The following is a 19,190-nucleotide window of genomic DNA, read 5'->3' as shown; positions in this document are numbered from 1 at the left end:
TTGGGTGCCCTATTCAATGAGTCTGCACTCGCCCCCCCAATCCCACCCCACGCACACTGCTCTTCTGTACACGCTGGGCATGCTGGTCATTCCTTTCTCTCATTCACTTTTCTTCCAACATATGTGCTTACCTTTAAGAGGCACATTCATCTTAAAAAACTCTAACAATACCACTTCCCAGGCATTTCATTTTCTTATCTTTATGGTTTTTTTTTTTTTTTTAAACTTGATTTACAGGTGTGGAAACTTGGCCAACAGGCTGCAAAATAACTACTTAGGATTCCATCTCTAAAGAGTGTGAGGCCCAGGAATGTGTAGTTTTAAAACTCTCTTGGTAATTCTGTGATGTGCAGAAGGTTTGGATCCCTCTGATTTATGACATCAAGAGCATTCTAAGACCCTAAGTGAAGCCAACCAACTTGTATCAGTCAGTATTCAGTCCAAAAGACGCTTAACACATAATGGCTTACAAAGAACTCTTCCTGCCACTAATTTGTTATAGGCAGTATCTACCACAAAACAATACCTTGCTTGGTTTTAACGTTTCTGTACTTAAATAAAGAATAATATACTCTGCTGGTATTAGAACAAAGATGGGATCAGTAGACAAAGAAACACAGAGCAACTATTTATATGAACAAACACAGTCGAGCCTGTAAGGTTCTGTTACAAAGAATGACTGGAGGAAGCAGAGACTAGCTTAAACTATTCAAAACTATAAGAGGGAAAAAACTATAAAATCCTGAATCCACACAGACTGGAAGGAAGCCTGAAACATGTAAAACTACTGGTGCTACAATGCTAAGACTAATTTTTTTTTCATTATGTTTGTGATACAATAAAAAATTAATCTATTGGTTAAAAAATGTCACTGTCTGACAATGACAGCTTACTGCCCAGGGGAGCGGAACGAGATTTTTCAAGAGTATGCAGCATTGCTCTTCTGTTGAGCTTATTTATATTTTATTATTTTTTCTCTTTTAAACTGGCCTGAAAGCCCTGAAGAAAGAATTTTTCACTAATTAATTCTTTATTCTACAACAGTAAAGTAGTCGCTCAGTCGTGTCCGACTCTTTGCAACCCCATGGACTGTAGGCTACCAGGCTCCTCTGTCCATGGGATTTCCCAGGCAAGAGTACTGGAGTGGGTTGCCATTTCCTTCTCCAGGGGCTCTTCCTGACCCAGATATTCTACAATAGTATCATGTAAAATAACCTGAGAAGCTGGACTAACTGGTTTACCCAGAAACTGTCACAAAAAAAGTAAATTTTATTACCATTCTCTCCTGAGGACTGTCAAAAGAGTCACTGTTAATTCACACCCAGTTGTCTGAGTTTTCCTAAATAACTACCAATCTGCCATGAACCTAGGAGTTATAAAGCAAACATTTTTTTAAACACATGATTATATTTTAATATAAATACAAAACACATTACAAAACATTATAATAGACTGATGGCAATAAAATATGGTATTTCATTTGTACTGCATGACATCCTCAGTCATAAATAAGTTCTTAGAAACCAGTAACACTGGTACACCAAGGGAAATGAAAAAGAAGAACAAAATGAAATAACACAAGTAACTAGTAAGGATTAAGCATATATGAAGATGACCAAACTGAACAATAACAGAAGCAGAGCGATTTCTTTGTAACACCATATTGCCAAAGATTAAAATCTAACATTTGTAGTTTTAGGAAATATACCCACATAAACACTGGTGGATACAATAATGGTCATTATAGTGGTGGTTATTTTAGCATTCTTTTTGAGACTCTTGCACATGTGTGAGTTCAATACTAAAACATGGTTAATATATCTGTGTATTGCTACATAACAATCTAAAAACGCAAATGTGAATTATTGAATAGAAAGTTGTCTGGAAAATCACAGCAAAATTTTAACCTTACTGTATAAACAGATCAGAAAAGGGACTGCTACTATTTTTTGCCTTTAAAGTACTTTTTTTCAAATCGGACAAGATTAAAGCTATTCGTGTATTTGAAATATTCCCTTTCGATAAAGGAATAAGTGAAACAAAGTTCCTTATATTATAAAACTAAACTGACAGAAACACATATTCTAACAGTTTCTGATCTTCGATATATCTTCTCAGTACACAGGCTAGCACACAAATAAAAGTTCACTGTATTTTATAATAATGTGTATATTAAGTTGTGAAGTTTTCAAATAACTCAAATAATTGTTGACAGTTTATTCTCTTCCCCCCTGGGATGAATACAAAAATAAAACTTTCTAAAAATTTTTTAAACTTTTATATCTTTCTAATAAATATCTGAGATGGCTCTTAAAACTTCAAAAAACAAATATACAATAAAAATTAATTTTAATCAAGGACAAGGAGAAACAAATTTCCTTTTGAAATGGTTAACAGTGACTGATTCTAGCCTTAACCATCTGATGTGGATCTGAACTTTCTAGGGGTGTGGGCAAAAAAAGAAACATTCAAGGACGTAGATTTCATACTCAGAAAGGAGGAAGCATACCAATTAAAGAGGAAAGCAAAAGCTGGTGTTAAATCTAGAAAAAAAATAGACATTTAACATCACAACAGATATTAAACAGATTTCAAATGCTTTTTCTTTTTCCAGTGACCTTCCATAAAAGCCAAGAACATATTTAAAGGACAACTCACTGAAGATGACTCTGAAAAGGACTAAACTAGCATGGCCTGACTACTGTGTAACCTTTCAATGATTTAATGTGGTTAATCCTAGAAAGGGTTTCTGTGGCAGCTCAGCTGGTAAAGAATCTGCAGGCAATGTGGAGACATGGGTTCAGTCCCTGGGTTGGGAAGATCCCCTGGAGAAGGGAACGGCCACCCACTCCAGTATTCTTGCCTGGAGAATCCCCGTGGACAGAGGAGCCTGGCGGGCTACAGTCCATGGGGTTGCAGAGTCGGACACAACTGAGCGACTAAGCACACAATGCTAGAGAAGAGGAAAACTAAAGCGGTGATGCAGATCACGTGTCTTTAACCTGTACCGTTCAAATACTGTTTCATTGCTACCCTCTAAATTTTTTTGAAAATAGATAAACCCCCACCTACTTCAATTTTTAAAATGGAGAAAAGAAAGAAAACAGGACACTTCCACGTATCATCTTAATTCTGTGGTTTTGCATACCCCAAGAGATATTCATGTCCCAATTTGAGAAGCAAAGACTTTCTTTTTCTAAAGTCGCTTTCCTCATCTGTAAACGAGGTAAATACAGTAACTGCTCTTAAGATTCTTACAAAAATCAAACAAGATACTGCATGTGCGATGCTGCTGCTCAAGCAGCTTTCACTAAGTCAGTTATTGAACAAATACTGAATGCCTACTATCTGCCAGGTACAGACCGTGTGCTGTGTATAGTCATTCACAAATACCAAAATCCTTCAGAGCTTACACTCACAGGGCAGCGAGGAGACAAAACAGTGGTATAGCTTATAGTCATGTTGGCACATAAACTCTGAATAAATAGTAGCTCTCTCTGTTATCTGGAGAAGGCAATGGCAACCCACTCCAGTACTCTTGCCTGGAACATCCCATGGACGGAGGAGCCTGGTAGGCTGCAGTCCATGGGGTTGCGAAGAGTCGGACACGACTGAGCGACTTCACTTTCACTTTTCACTTTCATGTATTGGAGAAGGAAATGGCAACCCACTCCAGTGTTCTTGCCTGGAGAATCCCAGGGACGAGGGAGCGTGGTGGGCTGCCATCTATGGGGTCACACAGAGTTGGACACGACTGAAGCGACTTAGCAGCAGCAGCAGCAGCAACAGCAGCATCTTATTGAACATGCTATTGAAATTTAAAACCTTAACCTATTAAGCTTCCCCATAAGGAAAGTCACTTCCTGGGTAACGCAAAGAGGAGCCTGAGCTTTAGGGGGAACCAAGATTATCTTCAAAACCTAATTTTGGATTTGCTCCCGGATATACATGGTAGCCAATGCGTTTCCACAAAAGTCAAAAGCCAACAGAATAAAGTGCTTTACAGTCCTTCAGTTTTTTTATATGATTCACTCAACATAAAATCCACCATTTTATACAATTCAGTGGGTTTTAGTATATTGACATTCAGTGGTTTTTAGTATATTGACAAAGTCGTGCAACTTTGCAAAAAGGTTTTTGCAAAAAGTAAAGAAAATATGTATCTGAGATTTATGATTTTGTAAGGAAAATCCACTTCATGTAATATTGTAAATAAGAGAATACCTTTTTAAGGAGATCAATGGAATATTGAATATGTAGAAGATAATAAAACGGGTGGACTCTACTTTGAGTTCATTAAAAAAGGATGTAGTTAATTGAAGCGGTTTGAAATTCATCACTGAAATCAAGTTTTGAAGAATTTTGTTTGAAAAGTAACTTGGAACTTTAGAAAAGGACTGATGGCTAAAGGCTAATGAGTTTCAAACAGAGCAGCTCTGCTCAAACTAAGGCTTCCACTGCATGGAATTCATCATCTCCTTTACATCTGGGCTGGCCCAAGCTGAGTACACAACCTTAGAATTGTAAAAACAGTCACACAAATCATTTTGTGCAGGGCTTCATTCTCTCATTGACATAGAGTCTAAAAGTCAGGTAACTCTGCAGGACCTATAAAACTTAAGTGACACTGACAACCACAGACAGAAACTCCAACATCCAAAATAAACGTTGACAAAACCATACCACGGGCAACTATGTCTCTACATCTACTCTCATCATTAGCACAAAGGTCAAGCCCAGAAGCTCTCGGAAGGTCCCGTGCACTCTGATATCTTTGAGGAACTAACTTTTAACAAGCTAAACCTACTCATACTGAACAGACTACTCTCATCAACAAGTCTGTCTGCTAACGTGGCTGAAGTTCTGTTCTCTGTTTGCTTCCTAGAAATCTTTATCCCTCCCATATCTAAACACCTAGCTCAAATTAGCCAAAAAATGGAACAGTGCTGTTAGTTATAATAACTTCTTAGTTATCTTCATTTTTCAGCTGAAGATTTCTGCATATGAGAAAATTAGAAGTTCTCTGGAATGGCCCTTGAACAACGTGGGACTTTGGAGTATCAACCCTTCACACAAAGAAAGCTTTGATCTGTGGTTTTGCAGCCATGGATTCAACCAACTGCTGACCGCTAGTACTGCAGTTATTTACTATAAAAAAAAAAATTTGCATATATGTGGATGCGTACAGTTCAAACGTGTTGTTCAAAGGTCAACTTTAGTTACAGTGTCTCTTGCTACATCCTACTCCTTCTTTAATTATTCATTAAATGAGCACTGTCCAAGCCACCATCATTCCAGCTTGGGTAAATAGCCTCCTGTTATAACTGGCCCCTGACTTCCACTCCTGCACCTCTATAGTACATTCTCCACACAGCAGCAAAAAAAAAAAATCATATTGCTCCCTACATGAAGTCCACAAGAGCATCCTATATCCTTCCTCATCCTGGTGGGCCAGGTCCAGCAACTAGGTCTGTCTGCTTCCTTGCTCTCACCTAGTACCTCTCTCCCACGCACTGACCTCCAGGCTCCTACCACCTGTCTTCACGTGCTAACCGTATCCTGCCTTAAGGGTTCTGCACTGGCTATTCCCTCTGCTTAGAACACTTTACCCTCTGGTTTTTGTAGAGCTGAATCTTCTCGTTCAGTTCTTGGCCAAAAATCATTCCCTTCTGATCATTTGGCCTAACACAGCCACCAAGTCAATCTCAACCACTCTTAATTAACTGTGTAGTATTTAATATTTAAATTATGTTAGTCATCACACTAGAATAATAAGTTCCACAAACACAGAATCTTCCTCTATATTATTTCTAGAATCTGAAATAATGTCTGTGCACACAGAATGTGCTAAAAAAAAATTTTATGGAGTAAATGATGCATAAAAGGTCTGTTACACGTAAGATCTTAAGTTATGCAGCCCTTATTCCTCAATAGTCTCACTGTCAGTCTTAAACGTATGCATGCTATGTTAAGTGGAAGCTACTAATTCAAAGCGGTCTACAACATCCATGTCAAAATTATCAGACATAATCATCTGTACTATATACCTCAAGATTACTAATGTAAAATAACCCCCAGACTTGTTCCATTAATTACTATATAACATGAAGTTATGCTTATAGATACATAGCCAGCCCTACAAAAGTATCCCATGGGAAAATAATCCTCAGATGGTGTTTTTGGCAAAGTCAATTAGAGTGATGTTGTATCATGAAATAATGGGAAATAAAGAGTACAAACAATGTATAACCCAGTAGATGCCAAGATGAGATTAAGACATCAAAACAATCTATGTATGTTGGCAAGAAGCATGCCATGCTGCTCTTAGACAGCCATGGTTCAGGAAAAATGTTCATTATGGATCTGAAAACTTGATCACCTCAGTATAACTTGCTATAACAACTTCTCATCTGTATATTAAAATAACCTAAAATTTAGCAGTGGTTCTAGACAGAGGAGACTGGTATGGAAATAAAAACCTTGGGACAAAATATAAGGTCAATTAATAAGATGTCAACAGATTAAGTAACAGAGATGAGACAGGTAATCACTTGATTGAGTTACACAATTTAACCTGTAAGAATAATATTAACTAGGTGATAAACCAGGTAATATTAACTAGGGGCTTCCATAGGCTCAGTGATAAAAGAATCTGCCTGCCAAGCAGGAGATATGGGTTCGATCCTGGGTCAGGAAGATCCCCTGGAGAAGGAAATGGCCACCCACTCCAGTATTCTTGCCTGGGAAATCACATGGACAGAGGAGCCTGGTGGGCTATAGTTCATGGGGTCGCAAAGAGTCAGACACGACTGAGCGACTAAATGACAACAAGGAGATAAACGGAGCTAATCAACTTTGGATTCCAAAAACTTTACTGAGAATTCAGCCTGCCCCAAATGGTAAAACTGTTCTCTCAGGAAGCTGAGCAAAGGTGCTTGTTTAAGGAGCCCATACTCCGCTGAGTAGTCCTGTAACACATCAGGCGTGTAGGGGGGCTGAGAACTAAGGCAGGAATAAAGTCAGTTCTTTGGGGGCTCAGAGATCCAAACAAGTCCTACTTGCCTAAGAAAGTGCTTCTAAGTTCATTCATAATACTTATCTGGCAGAGGTACACACACCTCCTTTCTAAAAAATCAGGACAATCATATTCCAAATGTTTGCATACTCTGCTCTAGCAATTATCAAAATGAATCCCATCACACCCCACATCCTATCTTCATAATAACCGAACAGCCAGGCCCCCCAGATCATGCGTCATCACGCAGTACTCATCTCTATAATATTCTGTACGTCCACCCTGTAGTTCAGTGGCCCTCAAACCTTTTTGACTTCAACTAAGAGTAGAAATATATACTTTAAATCATGACTCAGTACACACAAGGGTGTATAGATCACAAAAATCACCTAAAATACTTAGCCTTACTAAATGGGATGTGCACTGTTTTCTATCCCATTGTCTCGTATCTTAAAAATGCTAGTCATGGACAAGCGAAACCAAGTGAAAGTCGCTCAGCCGTGTCCGACGCTTTGCCACCCCATGGACTATACAGTCCCTGGAATTCTCCAGGCCAGAATACTGGAGTGGGTAGCCATTCCCTTCTCCAGGGCACCTTCCCCACCCAGGGATAGAACCCAGGTCTCCCACATTGCAGGAGGATTCTTTACCAGCTGAGTTTGAAAACCAACCCCTAACCTTACCCATCACTCCCCCTGCCAGTCCTTGCCCTGTACACTCTTGGGAAGTTGGTCAGCAGAGCGGCTCTCCTATATCCTCAATATTTTCTTTGAACATTCTCTCCAGTTCCTAGACTTCCTTAAACTTGCCATCCCTCAAAGATCCTATGCCCCTAAAGTTCTTCCAGATAGAGGCTTTTCCCCTCTTCCTCTCTGACAACTACACTTCTAAGGCCCAGTAAGTGGTTCTGCTTTCCTCCTTTCTCCCCATTACTTTCTCACATCATTTCTCTATTTTTCCTCCTTCAAAAAGCAGAGCTCCCCTGAAGCTCATAGGGTCTGACTGTATGACTTTCTACCCTCCTCCCTGATTTCTCCTTTACTCGCTGAAGACTTTAGTTTCTGTTTCATGTTTTCTTCCCCAACCCAGCTCTTAGTCCTCATTCGTAGAGGCCTCAATACCCACATGGATAATCCACCCAACATCCTGAGTCCTCTGACCTGTTCTACCCAGCCTCACCCACCTAACATTACAGGCACAAGCTTGTCTACTCTGGTAACTATACAGTGTCCAATATCTCAGGCAAGCATCCAACCTTCCAATTTCTACTTCCTGCCCTTATAACTCACTGACGACTGCCCTCCAGGTTCTTTGAACCCATCAATGTTCCCTGCCCATTGGCTGACTGTTTTCTTACTCTTTAAAACCTCTTCCACGTCCCTCCCCACCTAGTACAGACTCCATGGTCCATCCCTACACTGTCAACGCTCTTAAACTTCTGTGGTTTTCCACTGGTGCAACAGGCCCCATTCTTACCTTTCCACAGTATTTAAAATGGGAAATTCACCGAATCAGCATCCCTTTCATTTACCATCTAGTGATTCTCCTTCCTAGTCAAGAAAATTTACTGAAAGAATTGTCCACCATGAGCAATTTTAACTCTCATTCCCTTTCAACCCAATCCAACCTGGCTTCTCTTTCCCCCCAAACCACTGGTATCAAGGTTATTAATGACGTTCCTGCTGCCAAACTCAATGGAAATTTCTGTCTTCCTCCATTCAACGTTTCAGTGGCAATCAATATACCTGACCATTCTCCTTTTTGAAACATTCTCCTCTCCCGTGTCTCTCCTACCTTTCACAATCCACTTTGCTGATTCCTTCTACTCTATTTCAATTTTAATCACTGGATTTTCTCAGAGCTTCATTCTGGATCCTTCTGTCTATAAGCTCCAGGCCCATTACTTGAAAAACTACCTACGTAACTTTCTACCTAATGACTTTCCAGCTCAGACCTCTCAATCAGTCTATACATGACATGACAAATCCATTTGGATGTTTAATAAGCATCTCAAACTCTGGCCACTCAAAGTTGAATTCATTGTATTCACCCATATAAATTCTTTCCTAAGGTGATCTCAGTAGATGGCAACCCCATTCACCTAGTCACTCAATCTACCTAAAATCTAAGGGCTCACACTTGAGTACTCTCTTTCACACCCAGTTCATTAGTGAATTCTGTCAATCCCATATTTAGAACAAGACCAGGATCCCTTCACCTCTATCACCACGTATGTCTGCTGCTGCTGCTAAGTCGCTTCAGTCGTGTCCAACTCTGTGCAACCCCATAGACGGCAGCCCACCAGGCACCCCCGTCCCTGGGATTCTCCAGGAAAGAACACTGGAGTGGGTTGCCATTTCCTTCTCCAATGCATGAAAGTGAAAAGTGAAAGTGAAGTCGCTCAGTCATGTGTGACTCTTAGCGACCCCATGGACTGCAGCCTACCAGGCTCCTCGGTCCCTGGGATTTTCCAGGCAAGAGTACTGGAGTGGGGTGGCATCACCTTCTCCAGCATGTATGTCTAGACCATCATTATTCCTCACTGTACCATTGTAACAGCTACTCGCTCCTCACTTCTGCTTTTGTCCGTTTCTTTCAACTGAACAAAACCTGTACTTAAGGGCGCCCCACACTCAAGTGAGGTGATCCCCTGTAAGGACGTCAAGGCCTAGAAATGCTGGATTCGGCATCTGTGATCTACTCTCTCCCCTTTCCACCCCCAACGTGTCCAACAGAGAGACCAGAAGCCACTCTGTTCCACAAGGCTTAATAAATGATGAAAACAGCACCAGCATCTTTGGAAAAGATTTCAGCTACCTTTCTATCAGCCAGGAATGTTTTACGGAAGGAATGGGATCTCTGTCTTCAGTTTAGATGGAAAGATACTAGGAAGGTGGAAGCCAACTTGTAGATGTTACCACAATACCAGGAGCTGGTAATCAGACTGATCCTATCACAGGGCCCTTTAGTTGACAACGGGGTCCTTAGTTCTGAAATAAATCACCCCACTAAGGTGCTACTTCAATAACTGAAAAAATTCCTCATCAGTTAAACAAAGGTCTAATGTGAGCTACAGCAAGTGAGCTGATCCTTAACACTTTTTGCCAAAGCCTTGCTCCCTCTCCTGTTGTAAAACAGTAGTTAACTTTTTCAATTACATTCTCCTTTGAGAAACTGGTAAAGATTACTTTCTCCTTAGGAAAAAACAATTATACACATTATATTATACACATTTCAAAGGTTCCTGGAGAGCATCCTGAAATGTGGGCTCTCAGGTTAGACATCTTCCTGGCTCTACTAGTTCCAAGCTGGCCTCTTTCATCTTTTAAGGAAAAACAACAACAATGATAATGTTCCATGATCGTGCCTTCTTTTCCAAACGCTGTCCTCTTTGCTCCGTCTCTCATTCAAACTTCGCGAGAGCAGTCTAACCATTTTACGAGGACGGAGGCAGAAATGCACGTATGTATACACGCTCCCGAAGTCCACAGAAGCTCTGAAAGGGTGCACAAACAAACTGGCTGACAGTAATTGCTCTAGGGAAGAGGCTGAGCCTGAGAGACTCGGAGAGGAGGGAGATGCGTCTCACAGAATATCCTTTCCACCATGTGTGCAGGTCGTAATCAAGTAAGATTAAGTGAAAAAATTTACAACTTTTACAATGGCAGGCTACATCTTTGCTCATAATTTCTGGTTTCCCAGGAAGTTTCTGGCATTCTAAATATGACTCCTGGTCCTTCTACCCCTCTGATGCTGGTTATATCTAAGTCATCAGGTAACTTATTTGAAAATCCAGTGAACACTACAAAGTATACTTCTCTATCTGCCCCTACACTGGGCAATGTCAATGTTTCGCAAACCACTATGACAGGAGTTCTCATAGCGTGACCCGGGAATCCCTGGAAGTCCACGAGGTCTTTCAGAGTCCAAGAAATAAGAGTATTTTGACTCAGTCTTCCTTACCTACCCTCTCCCCAAACTTGTTCTTCCTGCCCTATTCCCCCCTGACCACTGTCCCAAGGGACTCACCCCAGAACTGGAGTAGGCATCAGCAGTTCCCATGCTCTACAATCATCAGGGACTCAGCTACTAACTTGTCTTGATTGAGTCTCACCTCTTTATACCTCCAGGCTACAGTGTTAGTCCAGGCCCTCATTGCTTCTCTAGACTAAACTGCTCTAACTGCTCTTCCTGCTTCCAGACCCCACTTTTCCCAAATGGTACCCATTCTACATCCGACACCCAATCTGATTCCCACCACGACCATCAACTCACTGAAGTTTTCAATGTGCAACGCTACTGTCCCCAAGAAATATTAGCTCTCTTCAAGAATTTGCTATTATTATTTTGCTGAAGATAATTAGAGCAAATCACCTGCTGGATGATTTGATTGAGCACTTGGGACGGGGCCACACAGAATCCAAACTGTGGTCACAGCCACAGGAGTAGACTACACGCACGCTCAGTCGCTCAGTCGTGCCTGACTCTGCAACCCCACGGGCTGTAGCCTGCCAGGATCCTCTGTCTGTGGGACTTCCTAGGCAAGAATACTGGAGTGGGTTGTCATTTCCTTCTCCTGGGGATATTCCTGACCCAGGGATTGAACCTGTGTCTCCTCCTTGGCAGGCAAATTCTTTACCCACTGAACGATCAGGGAAGCCCAGTATACTACCATAAACCAAGGTAATTCATGAGAAGAAATAATGGCAGACTTATACAATTAATTCCTTCAAGGGACCATAATGCTCTTTATTACCAAATACATCCAATTTGTGTGACTAGAGAAATATGATGAAAGAACTGAGTCTTTCCAAGGTATTAGCAGCATTGACAAGTCAGGCTGAAATATAATTTGTTCTATACCAGATCCATATTGTTGAGTGAGCCAGCTGTAAAACATATGTCACATTAACGTTAGGGAAGTTGAATTTTACTAGTTTTGTAGATTTAACTCATAAATGTTTCAGAATTCAGTTTAATATTTACACATCTGAAACATTAAAATAAATTTCTAGCAGGAAAACTAAGCTACTGAAGTTCTTTAAATATATCACGCACTGAGGATCACCATACTCTTCTCTATCCAATCTTAAGACTGTTCTCTAAGTATCTTAAGAAATTAACTTCCTTCTTAAAAGGTTAAGGATCGTTATCTCTTAAAACCTTGAAACATCTCTTCGGAAAAACAAAGCCTGCATAAACACCTAAACAGTATTTAGATTTTAAAGCAAAAATCATTTTTAAGAGGCACACTCCAGAACCATGCAGTCCAATATGGTAGCCACTAGGCACATGTGGCTATTTAAACTTAACTAAATAAAACTACAAGTTCAGTTAGTCAACCACACTAGGCACCTTTCAAGCACTCAGCAGCCACGTGTGGCTGGTGGCCGAAACAGCTCCATCGTCACAGAAACCGCCACCCACAGTGCTGCCTCCTCGACCCCACCCTTGAGTGAGCTCCGAGGAAGCCACTCAGGACTTCAAAACACCAGCTCGAGGCTGATGACTTCCAAATCACTCTCTAGTCTTCTTCCATTAGCCAAAGGGACTATGTTCAGTAACAAACTGGTTATTTTAATTTGACTTTATCAACTAAAGAGATGGAAGCAGGGGCTAGAAATAATTATGAGAGTGGCAAGAAAATCAATAAGGTACAATGTAATCTAGAATGGAACAGATTTCCAGAGTGAGTTTGAGACTGAGTTTGAGACAAACAGGAAGAGGTACTGCAAAAGCCTTAGTAAATACCAACTGAAAGACAATCTCCACTCTACCGTACCCACCAATCCTAGAAGAATTAAAAAGCATTTTTAAAGTTCTTCAAAAGGTATCTTTCCAAACATACTTGAAGATATTCACTCAGTAAATTCCCCTCTGATACAAAAGATATACTAAAATCAATATACCAGTCAATATAAACTATAATTTATACTGTTTATAATTGTATTGCTTATAATTCAAAGTTTATATTGTTCTTTACATTTCTCATTTTTTCAATATAGAGTCTTTAAAAAATATCCCATTCCGGAGTATGTAGCTGAAGAAAATAAAAGCACTAATTTGAAAAGATACATGCACCTCAATGGTCACAGCAGCATTATTTACAGTAAGCAAGACATGGGAGCAACCTAAGTGTCTATCAACAGATAAATGGAGAAAGAAGATCTGATATATAAATGTACACATAGATAGACACACACACCATACACACCACACACCCTCCAGAATACTACGCAGCCACAAAAAAAAAAAAAATTAAAAAGAAAAGAATGAAATTTTGGCACTGCAACAATATAGATGTATCTGGAGGGCATTATGCTAAGTTAAAGAAGTGAGACAAACAAAAACTGTTCCACATATCATTTATATGTGGAATCTAAAAAATAAAACTAGTGAATATTAAAAAATATTAATGTAATTAATGAACTTCAGCCAGTTTCACAATCTGACTTCAAAGCCAAACTCTACCTCAGATTCCTGTTTAAATCTCTTTTAATCTCTGTATCTCTCAACTTTCTCTATACTGCATTATTACTTTAGAAAGACCTGGTATAGTTACTATTAATTACCCACAAATATGTTTTCTGCTTTATAGAGATATTTAATGTTGGTGTTACTCCAAAAGGGAACTTACTTAGAAAAAAAGGAAAAACTCCATTTTCTGTCTTAATTAAAATAAAATCAGATGCAAAAATAAGATCAGGGCCCCAAAATTCAGACAGAGCACTTTCCGAAAACGATAACAAAAGGCATTTCCAAAATCCGTATGGTGTATTAATTGATTCAATCAACATTTATGGCCACTATAAACTTCTGGAATGATGTGAAAAATAAACATTCAGCAAACATTCATTAAGTACCTACCGTGTGCCAGGCTTTGGATTATGTATATACACCAAAACAAAGCAACACGAGACACGGGCCTCGCCCTCGCGGAGCTCACAGTCTAGCTGCCGCAGACCGACAGCCAAGGCCTCGTGGCCAAGCACCGGGAGGCCTACGGGAGGAGGGCCTGGCTCCGGGCGAGGGTGCAGGGCAGGCTTCACAGAGACGGAGACAATGGAGCTGGGCCTTGGATGAGGAGCAGGTCACCAGATGGAGGGGAAGGGGGGAAGCACATTCCAAGCAGAGGAAACAGCACATGAGCAAGCAGAGTCTTGAAAGCACATGCCACGGTGCAGGATGACGAGCAGTCCAGCGCAGCTAGAGCGGAAAGGTGCACACAAACTAGAGATGAATTAGTTTTAGGTTTGTAGTGAACCATACCTAGCAGGAGGTGTATCTTCATATTACACTGAGCGTAGCTCAACTGTGATTCTGCTAACAACGGGGTGCTTTGGAAGCATTCCGTTCATTTCATAAATATTTTAGCCCCTTCAAAAGATGTCCAGGACTGTTTAGAGCTTTAAAGGGGCAGTTTCAGAAAAATATATCTTAATTTTCCTCTTATATTTAAAAAGCAAAATAAACCCAGAATCAAGGTTTTCTTAAGCTGAAATCACACAGCTTCACCCCTAGTTACACTAGTGACCTAGTTACTAATGACCCTAGTTGCACTCAAGGTCCTAACTTGAGCACCCTCTACTCCTACCACTACCCTGAACACCTTCAGAACCATCGACACCATAGTTAGGTGGGCAACTCGGAGGCAATTCAAAGCATCCCTTTCCAGCTCTGCCTCTCTAAACGAGGGACCTGCCAACACCACTTTGGAAACCGGGCCAGGTAACTAACACAGTACGTGAGGACAAGTGCATTCTCACCTCCACACGATGCTCTTGGAAATCAAGCTGTTGTTTAAAAAAACAAAAAACTATTAAGCTAAATTCTGAAAAAAAGAGGGATATAAAGCAGAGACCCCATATTCTCCAGAAAAAGTAAAAGGCGAGGAGGGAGGCTGGGTCAGAAAGTTTCCCATCCGGGCCACCAGGCGACACTGTTCACTGAGGCAGCTTGGTGCTCAGGAAGCTATAACGGGAAAAGGAAAAGAACACGCTAGGTGACTTCACGGAAACTCCTGTTTACTGCTCACATCAACGCTAAGGGAAAGCTTTTATGATCCTAAGTTTACAGATGAGAAACCTGAGGCCATCAGAGGTTAATCAAGGTGCCAGTGACTGTGAGCGAGGAAGAGGCAGAGCCAGAGCATGAGCGCATGACTGCCTGGACCCACGGCCCGCCCTGCGACACGTGGGCTCCCGGTCCTCAAGCGAACACAGCGCTCCCAGGGGGCACGCACGCCCACACCAGTCACATCCTAGAAAGAAAGTCCTTCCTTTTCCCTCCACCGCTTTCACGGCCAGTGTGAGACAATCGTGTGGTAACACACGTAACACGTGTTTCTCTGAAATTTAGAGGAAAAAAAACTGGGTGGGGGGAGGGTATAAGATTAGTTCTTTGGGGAACAGGGGGAGGTGGGCACTTTCTTTGTAAAGATATTGGGGGCTTTAATACAATTAAATTAGCATAATTCAAATGCTACTCATGTAAATTCTTATATATCATCAACTAAGCAACTCACTAAGGGTAAAAGCTAATGGAAAAATCTCCAATCACAGTATTAGAATGTGAATATTACTCCTAAAGGAATATTATTCTTCAATACCATCGAAAAGTCAAAATAAAAACTGTTCTTTCTCAAATCCTAATCCTGAAAATTAACAGGGACATATAAATAAACTATGTGGTAAGGGTACTTGCACCACAATAAAATTTTGCCTCTTTATGGGCAACACGAACTATTTTAACGGGGGGCAAAAAGGAGACAATATCAACAGAGAATTTTTTGTCAACAGTCCCAATGGGCCCAGAGTATGATATACATTGGCCTAGGGAGATACTGAAATGTTGTTTTCAACATCATTACTTAGGCTCTCTCTCTTTGTAAGCCAACTACCAGAAAATTAATCAGATTTATTAAGTTAAATTGTTTTGCAGGGGGGAGAAGGAAGGGGAAAAACAAAAACAAAAACAAAAAACAAAACTGGGGTATTCAGACAACCAAAACTCCAGTGCACAGAACAACGCAAGAGACTCTGGGGAGAGCTTCTGAAACAGCACCCATCTGATTAACCCACCTTATTCTGATTGAGAGGATCATTCCGCAGTCTCTGTTTGTTCTTCTGTAATTTACTAGGCATCATCTTTCCAGTTCTGAAGTCAAAACTGCTGAGGTCAACAGTATTTCCCAGATACCTTGCCAACTGAGGTTTGCTTCTGAACTTCTTACCACTCGGACTAGAAGAAAGATAACATTAATTGTACAAAAGGCAACAATATATACCCCAGATCACTACCTAAACCTTTTCTTCATGCCTGCCTTTCTGCTCCCAATTAGTATCACATCATGGCTTTACAATGTTTATTTTTTTCCAAAGAAATATTAAAAGTTTTAAAGGAACATCTTAACTTCCTAAAGAAAGAGACAGTGAGTCTGCCACCTACCATCCCACCCCTAGACACACTGCTGGAACACACAGCAGATGTGAATACTGGTTATCCTGCTGGCCACTCACCCAGCAGCCACTGACAGAACGCCAACCCAAAGAGCATGCAGGGCACACACTGCAAATGGCTCCTATTTCACCCATTTTCCAGACTGATTTTCGAAATGCTTTTTTTCCTGTATTACATGTACACAATGCCAAGAGTAACTAGAAAGAACTTCAAAACAAATTGTTCTGATGTCAACAATTCCTGTTAAAAGCACACTTAGGGACTTCCCTGGTGGTCCAGCGGTTAAAACTCCATGCTTCCACCGCACGGGAAGGTTCCATCCCTGGTAGAGGACCCAAGATCCCACAAGCCATGGAGCACAGCCAAACACACACACACCACACACACACCACACACACACACACACCACCTGTAATCCATATAACCTTTGGGCTACCGATTTGAACTCAAAGCACAACAGGGAAAAAAAAAAACTGAATTCTGACAATAATAAATGCTCCCTAATGTTACTAAAAGGAGAAAAACTAAGGTAAATATTTGCTAATGTGTTTGTATGATGCTGACATGACTTTTGTTAGCCTAACTCCTATCTGAGAGAAGTGTATCAAGAATAACTTACTTTTTGTAAGAAAAACTGTCAAAGCTGGAATATTACAAAAGTGCCAGAATTATACAGAGGCTTGAACTAAACTAATCTTTCCTAAAACAAAAACAAAAAAATTTCCCATGTGGCACTGAACTGTAAGAAAAAATTCAGAGGAAGAACGCCCCAAAGTCTTATCTAATAAACTGTCTGAACCAAAATGTGCTAGAATAAACTTCAGTGAGCTATGGCACCAGAAGAGAATTGTGAGAATTCTAGAAAACCTTTCAAAAAAGCCAACATGTCATATTGAGAACTTAACCTTGCTCCAACTGACCACAATAAAAGAAAAATAATTCAATCCAGAGACAAAAGAGAAAAGGCTGGAAAACCAAGCAATTTACATTTCCCTGGAATAGCAAAAACTTCTCTCGGGGTCACGTCAGAAGCAACACACCCCAGTCTGCCACACACTCCACCAGCCACCACAGACCTCAAGACAGCTGAAGATCGTATCAACGTTCTTTTTCCACAATCACATGACGTGGCTATTCCTGAAACACAATTCAAGGTATAGAATTCAGCCCACAGATGAAGATAACAACCAGTTAAGACCAGTACGTAACAGAATAGAAGGAAGCAAGGAGCAACCAGAACACAGCAGAGGAGAGAATACACAGTTATGTGTAAATGAACTTCAACTCCCATTCTGGGCCAGATCTCCAGACATGGTCAGGATCACGGAATAAAAGAGCACACAACCCTCAATACTGTCTAAATCTGAATCACCTCTGGCCACTGCAAACTTCACCCCCAAACCTGATCCTCTGGAGCATCATCTGTCGCAGCATCACTGTCTACCCAGCAATTCATCTTTCGGCTATAAGACCACAAATAGTGTTCAGGGCGCCATCCCTCAGCCCACATGGCCAGTACCAAGTTCTAAATATTCAGAGACTCTTCAATGCTGGCACAACAGATTGGCCTTCTTGGTAAAACATCAAAAGCCTTCCAACTGATCAAGTACTTTTTCCTGACTTTTTCCTACCAGACGTCAAGACACCCACATTCTAAACTCAACAACACCAAAAATATGCCATGTACCTTTGACTTCCAGCTATGTCTTTCCAGGAGGAAGGGTGAACATAAGCAATATTCTGCCTATCATAAAACTATTAAATCCTCCAGGCCCAGGTAGAATGTCACTGCAACTGTGAAGTTATCTGTGATTCTGCAAGCCCAGTTAGAAATAATTCTACTATCCCTCAATTCTACTTTATTACAATCTACACATTTCCTTGATTAGTCAAACAACCCAAAATTACTATGTCCCTTATTAAAACTCTCAAACAAAACTTATATAGGCTAGTATTAAAGTAACTTCTGAGAGCAAAAATGGTGAAACAGGAGAGTGAAAAAGCTGGCTTGAAACACAATGTTCAAAACACTAAAACACTAAGATAGATGGTATCAGTCCCATCACTTCATAGCAAACAGAAGGAGAAAGAGTGGAAGCAGAGACATTTTATTCCCTTGGGCTAAAAAAAAAAAAAATCAATGCATACAATGACTGCAGCCATGAAATTAAAAGATGCGTGCTCCTTGGAAGGAAAGCTATGACCAACCTAGACAGCATATTAAAAAGCAGAGACATCACTTTGCCAACAAAGGTCCATGTGGTCAAAGCTATGATTTTTCCAGTAGTCATGTACAGATGTGAGAGTTGGACCATAAAGAAGGCTGAGTGCCAAAGAACTCAAGCTTTCAAACTGTAGTGCTAGAGAAGACTGGAGAGTCTCTTTGGACAGGAAGGAGATCAAACCAGTCAATCCTAAAGGAAATCAACCCCGAATAGTCACTGGAAGAACTGATGCTGAAGCTGAAGCTCCAAAGGGCCACCTGATGTGAAAAACAGACTCACTGGAAAAGACCCTGCTGCTGGGAAAGACTGAATGCAAAAGGAGAAGAGGGAGGCAGAGGATGACATAGTTAGATAGCATCACCGACTCCATGGATATGACTTTGAGCAAACTCAGGGGAAGAGCGGAGGACACCGCCTGGCATGCGGCAGTCCATGAGGTTGCGAAGAGTTGGACACGACTCAGTGACTGAACAATATCAGATGAATAGTTA

General features: G+C 40.8%; 1 protein-coding gene across 1 annotated transcript in view; it reads right to left on the bottom strand.

The window, feature by feature from the left end:
• Positions 1-16,471, bottom strand: part of MBD2 (methyl-CpG binding domain protein 2) — a 55,357-nt gene extending 38,886 nt beyond the window's left edge. The window contains exon 1 of the mRNA XM_010854809.1: positions 16,096-16,471. Coding sequence (XP_010853111.1) covers positions 16,096-16,161 — 66 coding nt within the window. The 5' untranslated portion in view covers positions 16,162-16,471. The remainder of the gene's footprint in view (positions 1-16,095) is intronic.
• Positions 16,472-19,190: the final 2,719 nt, after the last annotated feature.

The sequence above is a fragment of the Bison bison genome, unplaced genomic scaffold (assembly GCF_000754665.1).
Source record: "Bison bison bison isolate TAMUID 2011002044 unplaced genomic scaffold, Bison_UMD1.0 scf7180017864349, whole genome shotgun sequence".
Taxonomy (NCBI): Eukaryota; Metazoa; Chordata; class Mammalia; order Artiodactyla; family Bovidae; genus Bison; species Bison bison.
This window is presented reverse-complemented; position numbering and strand designations above follow the sequence as displayed.